This window comes from Theobroma umbraticum, unplaced genomic scaffold (genome assembly GCF_002168275.2).
Source record: "Theobroma umbraticum cultivar Fairchild unplaced genomic scaffold, ASM216827v3 scaffold_146.0, whole genome shotgun sequence".
Taxonomy (NCBI): domain Eukaryota; kingdom Viridiplantae; phylum Streptophyta; class Magnoliopsida; order Malvales; family Malvaceae; genus Theobroma; species Theobroma umbraticum.
The window spans coordinates 7,666,317-7,674,156 of NW_018397265.1; the positions used below are offsets into that span (position 1 = coordinate 7,666,317).

At 38.0% G+C, this 7,840-nt stretch overlaps 1 protein-coding gene across 1 annotated transcript; it reads left to right on the forward strand.

Annotated features, from left to right (window-relative positions):
* Positions 1 to 340: 340 nt before the first annotated feature.
* On the forward strand, positions 341 to 2,862 carry LOC110422526 (polygalacturonase 1 beta-like protein 2). Its single transcript, XM_021436479.1, has 2 exons — positions 341 to 579; positions 680 to 2,862. The coding sequence occupies exons 1-2, from the start codon at positions 532 to 534 to the stop codon at positions 2,516 to 2,518; spliced, it is 1,887 nt and encodes a 628-aa protein (XP_021292154.1). The 5' UTR covers positions 341 to 531; the 3' UTR covers positions 2,519 to 2,862.
* Positions 2,863 to 7,840: the final 4,978 nt, after the last annotated feature.

A 7,840-nucleotide genomic window follows, 5' to 3' on the forward strand; every position in this document is an offset into this window, starting at 1 on the left:
CATATAATACATCCCTTAACTTGTCAAATTCATTGATTTAATAGGTATATGAAAATGTGATTTTTTTTCCCCCAAGATGAAAGAAAAGTGGAGAAAACAACTAATCAAGTACCAATCATGGTAATTTTGTTATTGAAATCATTCCTAAACCAATAATTATCATAAACAAATCAAGAATAGATAGACAGTTTGCAGATAAGAAATCTCTTAAACTTGTGAAATTCATTGATTGAATCTCAAATGCTAAGCTCTTCCAGGGAAAGGTAAGTGACTGCTGAATTCTTACAAGCTTTTAGCTTCTTTATATCTTGTCATTGTTTGTTTTCCTTTAACCCTTGTTTTCAAACTAAAATCTATATGTTTAGTCAGTCCGACCGACCAGCTTTATTTTCCTAAAGTAAAACCTGTCACAAAAATTAAGGCAAATATAGGAAGAAAGGGGAAGGGAAGCCCCTGCTGGTTATATATCCTCCATACAGACCACTGTCTCTTCCCACCAGCTGGTATTGGAATTGAGAAGAGAACAACAACATGAAGATCTTCTTTCTCTTCTTCTTCCTGTCTCTCTCATCTTCCAATGTAAGAAAAGTTAGAAATTCCCCTGATTTTGTTTTCGCTCCAATATTTTTCTTTGCATTAATGTGGAGTTGGTTTTTTTTTTTTTGGTTTCTATTTTCAGGTGGTGCAAGTTTATTCTACAGGCACAGGGAAGAAGAGCAAGGAGAACCCATTTACAGCGAGAGCCTCCCTGATTCGTTACTGGAACAAGCAGATTTCCAATAATCTTCCAAAGCCGCCATTTCTTATCTCCAAAGCTTCTCCATTGAACGCCATTGACTTGGCGAAGCTCACCAAACTCGCCTCTCAAAAGTCTTTATCTTCCAACATTGAATCTTTTTGTTCATTAGCCAATCTTTTCTGTTTACTTGAGGATTCTTCGGAACCTGACGCTGTCGGCAAGCGTGACCAGAATGCAAACTTCGCTGTCTATTCCAGCAAAAGCTTTGCAGGTTATGGCACGTCAAGACTCGGAGGGGTTGACTCTTTTAAGAACTACTCGGATGGCTTAAATACTCCCAACGAATCGTTCAAGAAATACAGCAGGGGCTCAAACGGCCACAGAGAAGAGTTCACAAGCTATGCCAAGGACGCCAATGTTGCTACTGACAACTTCACCAATTATGGCACCAGCGCCACGGGCGGCTCTGGCGGGTTCAATAACTACCAGGAACGAGTTAACGTGCCAAACCTCCAATTCACCACGTATGACTCTGATGGCAACAACCATAAGCTCTCTTTCACAAGCTATAGCAGCGAGACAAACTCAGGGTCGGAATCATTCGCTAGCTATGGCAAGAACGGCAATGCAGTTCCAGCTGAGTTCACTAGCTATGGTGATAATGCAAACACCATCGGGTCGAGTTTTACAGGGTATGGGGAGTTGGGGAACGCACCAAACAACTCGTTTAAAGCCTACGGTGACTCAGGTAACAATCCCCACAACAACTTTAAAAGCTATGATTTGGCTGCCAACGCGGGGACCAATAGCTTCAGTAGCTACCGAGATTCTGCCAATGTTGGAGATGATTCTTTTCAATCTTACGCAAGGAAGTCAAATTCCGGGAAAGTGAATTTTGCAAATTATGGGAAATCATTCAATGTTGGAAACGATACATTCAAAGAGTATGGGAAAGGTTCCACCGGTTCAACCTCGATCGGGTTCAAAATTTATGGTTTGGACCGTTCGTTCAAAGATTATGCCCAAAAGGGTGTCACGTTCGCTGGGTACACGAACCCAAGCTCTAGAGAAATAGCTTCTTCACGTAGTAGTGGCGTTTCTGTAAATAGATGGGTTGAGCCGGGTAAATTCTTCAGGGAGTCCATGTTGAAGCAGGGGAATGTCATGGTGATGCCCGACATCAGAGATAAAATGCCCAAAAGGTCGTTTTTGCCCCGCGGGATTTTGTCAAAATTACCATTTTCAACCTCCGAATTGCCCAGCCTCAGGGAAATCTTTAGAGCACCGGAGAATTCAACCATGGAGCGCGTGCTTATCAACGCGCTGGCGGAATGCGAGAGGCCCCCGAGCAAAGGTGAGACCAAGCGGTGCGTTGGGTCGGTGGAGGACATGATTGACTTCGCCACAGTGGTCTTAGGCCACAATGTTGCGGTCAGAACAACAAAAAATGTGGAGGGGTCAAAGCAAGAGATCATGTTAGGAAAAATCAAAGGAATCAACGGTGGGAAGGTGACGAAATCAGTGTCCTGCCATCAGAGTTTGTACCCGTACCTAGTCTATTATTGCCACTCAGTGCCCGAAGTCAGGGTTTATGACGCTGAAATTCTTGATGTCAAAAGCAAAGACAAGATTAATTATGGTGTTGCCGTTTGTCATCTTGACACTTCAGCTTGGAGCCCTAGCCATGGGGCCTTTGTGGCACTGGGGTCAAGCCCTGGGCGGATTGAAGTCTGCCATTGGATCTTTCAGAATGACATGACTTGGACAATAGCTAATTGAAAGACAAAATTTCTTGGTTTTGATCATTGGTGGGAATACCATTTAAATGCATTTTTCTCCCTTCTAATATATATGTACTGTTATAATCTATGAAGTTCTTGGTTGGTTCAGTCAATGAAGTTATCACACCAAACCTCAAATCAAAGCATAAAAGCCTAACTACTACCATAAAGTGCAGTTATTTACGCTTTCTCATCACTGCCTATGGACCTCGAGTGATGGCAACAGGAAACAGAGCTATTATTTCCCAGATACCTATATTTATGACATTTGTCTCTCTCTGATGGTAAGAGTAAATAACATTTGGTGTATATTGTTATAATTTAAGGAATGATCTTGCTAAATCTTTCTGCTTACTTGGTTTGTTTTGTTTCTACTTCTTAGCCTTGGTCTTTACCATGTTAATATTTAATCTGTCAGTTTTTCTCACAGATAGAAGTTTTAAGTCCTGTTGAAAATTTTATGATTACTTATTCATTGATTTATTGTGGGCAAATTGAAGAATCCTGGGAGGTGCAAAGATGTACCCTTTTGATTTTACAGTTGAAAGAACAGAGTGCAGAACTAGAACATAACTTTGATTCGGACAAAGATATCCAACAAAAGTAAGATTCCAGTTTCCACAACAAAAGGATGGACAGTTAAAGGCTAGACTTAGACAGAACAAAATCCTTGGCTGGGGGGTGGGGGGAAGGGATGGGGACTTTACTCTCAGGCTGGTCTGTGTTAAATTCTAAACATTCTCCAATCCATCCATCCATGGCCATTGGCCCAATTTGTGTGCTGATTCGTGACTCAGCATGATGAATACTGAAAAGGGTGTGCTTAGCTCCTGATAAAAGGTGCGCGTGTTGTTTCCAACTGATGATACAGTCAAAAGAGCCAGCCAGACAGCATCAATTTCCATTTGCAAGCTTTCAGCTTTGAGTGATGCCCAAGAAAAGGACAAAAACATGCACCATCAAAGTGCTGCCTGCTACTTGCTCACTCACCTTTGCTGCTCTTTTGAGTTTTTGATGATGGCGTAACTGCACAAGCATTGAGCATTACTCCTACAAAGGTTGCAGATTCAGTGCAAGGAGGAGAGCCTGTCCTTGCCCTGGCCCACACACCAACCAATTTTGAGTCCTGATTAAGCCACCCATTCTCCATCATCCCCCTCACAACAACATCTTCATTTAATTTACTCCTTTCCTTCTCCTTTCATGTAGTCCTTTTTCCTTTTCACTGTAACTCGATGGCACTGAACTTTGCTTCAGCTACTTTTATTGGGCTCAGCACCACCCTTCACCTCTGGCATGGAGTTATGGCTAGCTTTTTTATTCTGCCTCATTAAAAATTAACGAAATTTTCGTTGAAAATAATTAAATTTCTGTCAAAAATAACTTTCTGTCAAAACATCGAACAACAACAGAATTTATTTCGATAAAAAAAAAGACATTATTTGTAATATCTTAACTCTTAAGCTTTATTAATTTGATTCATCTACGATCACAATATTACAATATATTAAATCGTGTACATTTGATTTTAAACTTAAACTAATATGTCACCTCACAAATACATTACTTACATTATTACAGTACATTTTAAATATTTAATATGTATATATATACACAATTAAATCAATAATTTTAAGATCAATATTTCTTTATATGCCATTTTATCACTAAATTAATTAATGTCTTATTGATCTATTATCATGAAAGCAATATATGGATATATAGTCGACAGTGAAATATATAAATACCTAGTACATACTGAGGAAAATTCAAAAAAAGAAGCTGGAACATTTTCATTGCCTCTAATTATTATGTGTATAATAAATGTGTCGGGTATGTCAATATCAAATTTTATATATTTTGGGTCTTTTAATGCCCTATTGATGAACATTGTACAAGTATTCAACTTGATTGTTATATGGTTGGTAGGAGAGGTAGGTACCGCTCTTAATTATTGTAGGACTTAATTTATCACTCTTTTAACAGTAAGTATTCGATATATATATATATATATATATATATATTTAGCTACAAATACTAATGCTATTTATCTACTAGACCTACTACAATAACTTCCTTTTGACACTTAAAATCGAGTTTGGTACCACTTTAACAGAGTCCAAGTTGTGATTTAAATGTCCTATAAATTATAAGTGCTCATGAGTTGTGTCAGGTTAGGTCCCAACATGGATGTTCACCCATTTATAGAATATTTATTAGTAAAATAATATCAATATTGATTTAATTAATATTTTAATAATTTAAATATATTTTAAAATTATAATTAAAATATTATTTTATTAATAAAAATCTAATCAAATTGATCAAGGACAATGATTATTTTTAACTAAATAAACATAATTAATGATATGGAATACTCTCAACTCCCATGCCTTCCCATCTTTCCCAAATTCTCATGGTTTGGCGACTAGCAGGCCATTGGACCCTCCGCCAAGCCTCTTGTCTGTTGCTACTGCGTCCCCATGCCAACCAATGGTCACCCACAACCTGCCAGCAAACCAAAAGCTACAGCTGCCACACATTCATGGCTTGCCGCAAGCCATGCAACAAGGAGAAAACCCTATTGTGTCTCCCCGTACCTAGAAAAAATCAATCTTGAGTGTTACGGCAAGAGAGAAAACCTCGTTGATCCCTCTTTCCCAAGAACATTTTTGGTATAAAGATCGTCCGGTTGCAGCCTTTTTTGATGATGAGATTGATGTCCTGGCACAGCCATTCAAACATTCTCTAATCGGGAAATTTTCTAAAATGCCTCGACTATAGGAAATCCACTTGGCTTTTAAAGGGATAAGGCTAATCGGAGCATATGAGATTCGGTAGTTAGACCACAAACATATCTTGATTTATCAAACGAACGAGCATGATTTCAATTGTATCTGGATTAAATAGGCATGGTTTATTGCAAGCCAAAAAATGAGAGTTTTTAAATGGTCTGTAGATTTCCAAGCGGATAAGGAGTCCTCGATCGTTCCGGTTTGGATATCTTTTCCTAATCTAAGGGCGCATTTGTTTGAAAAATTAGCTCTTCTGACGATTGCTAAGATGGTGGGCAAACCACTGTTTGTTGATGAAGCTACAGCTAATGGTACCAGACCAAGTGTGGCACGGGTGTGTATTGAATATGATTGTCAAAAGCCTCCCTCGGATCAAATTTGGATTGTTAGTAAGAACAGACAAACAGGAGCCATTACTGGTGGTTATTCGCAACGTGTAGAGTTCTCAAATTAATAGCCTACTGCACACATTGTTGTCATGTAGGGCATAGTATTTCAACGTGCTTGATTTTGGGAAATAAGCTAGACAAATTGAGAACTGGAGAGTAGAAACCATCGGGGATTTCTAAACAATCTGAAAATTTGAAGGCTTTGGAAAAGGCGGAGAGAACCACCCTAAAGCGAGAAGGAAAAAATCTTCCTGACAATGTGGAAAAAAGGAAAAAACTGAGCCGACAGGAATAAGAGAAACAGAGTATGTAATGGCAAGTCGTGGAATACCCAGGGAAAAGTGGTGCTAAGAATTCCAAAGGCATGGAAATAGATTTACAAGGCTTGAGTGATTTGCAGGTTCGAAATTCTAACAGATTTGCCGTAATCGGGTCTGAGGCGGATGAAGAACTAATTGAAAACATGGAATAGGGGTGAATAGAGAGGGTGAACAGTGGCTGCTTAATAGAAAAAATATATATTTGAAGCCACAAACAGACTCTCATGTAGGGCAAGAAAAGTGCGAGACTAAGAGGGTTGATGTTGTTGGGGATCTTAGCAGCAAACAGTCACTCTTGGAAGGCATTGGTAAACTGAAAATTGATACACAAAACTAATATGTGGCCGGTGGTTCACAAGCTTGGAAGTCTGTTCCGAATAACAAACCAAAAGAACAGCAATATATGGAAGATCATTTGCCTCGAATTGGAAACGGTTCGAAAGGGATTCAAAATGTAGATGCTTTGGTGACTCCTCCAATCCCAATGTTTTCTCATCGAGGATCCAACCATTCACATGCTGAACGTGGTTCTTTTGATACTGTGGAAAATATTGGGGAGCATGATTATGTCCAATGGGTAGTAGAGAATGCATGCAACGTCACGATGAAAAAGAAAAAAAAAAAAAAAGGTAGAAAGAACCTGTAGTAAAAAGCCATGATGTGGAGAAGCTAGGGACGAGGGATCCGCTTGAAACTGGGGTAGCAGAAATTGTAGAGAGTAATGATGAGCGTGCTCCCATTCTCCAATCGGAGCCAATGCTTGGAGATGCTATAAAAAGTGACGTTGTTCCTGAGATGCAAATGGGACCAAATAATTATGTTAAAAATATCTTTCCAAGGACCTTACATGGGCCAGTGGCTGCTATTGCATACAATTTCAGCATTGAAGAGGGTCCAGAAATGGTGGAAGAACAGGGTGCATGTGCTGTTATTAAAGAACATATTAGTGTCCCTTCTGGGGCCATTGTTGGTAGTGAAGACATTGAAGTTCATCCTTCTTTTTCTCGGACGAGTACGTCAGAAAGTGATCTGAGTAAATACAATACCAGCATCACTAAAGATCCGGTTGTGATCTAAATCATCAACAATGGCCTTTTTTTCCTCTCTTTTGAAAGCTGAACCTACAGATTTGTCCAGGTTTAATTCCTCAACCACTTTATCTGAAATTGATAATGAGAATCTATGTGCAGAACCTACCATGCAGTAGGTGAAATAAGCTGTTTTCTCTATTGAGGCTTTTCTTTTTATTTTTATCAGCTTTGCTAGGATATAATAGCACCTAATCTCTTTCATGCGGTCTTGGATTTTTTCCATGGAGCGACAATGCAGGAATTCACTTCCACAACCTTACTGTTATTAACCAAGTTAAGCAATGTGTCAGTTAAAATTTTACTATGTAAGTATACTTATCAAATAGATAGTATATAAGCAAATAGAATATCGATTTTAGAAAAAATTAATCTAAAATTTTACTAAATACTAAAATTAAAATAATTTAATCTTATCCAAACAATCAAAATTAATTGATTAATTACAACTAATTAACTAAAATTTAAACTAAAAAGAAAAATCAAAGTAATAATAACTTGAGTAAAACTCAAATCAAACAAGTCTAAGATTACATTATCCCTCACACTTCATTTAAATCTTAACTCTCTTCCTTAACTTATTTTAATGAGTTAAATTAATAACCTAGAGTCCTCAATTATTTTTAAAGGTTTTTCGACTCATCTTATAAAAATATCTATTTTAATCAAAACACTATATCCCTATGTGAGTTGAAATTAAAATAAATTCATTAAATTCAGGCTCTAAT

Coding starts and splice junctions, on each gene's coding strand:
- LOC110422526 (XM_021436479.1), top strand. CDS start 532: ATGAAGATCTTCTTTCTCTTCTTCTTCCTGTCTCTCTCATCTTCCAAT. Junction 580..679: donor TGTCTCTCTCATCTTCCAAT/GTAAGAAAAGTT, acceptor TTCTATTTTCAG/GTGGTGCAAGTTTATTCTAC.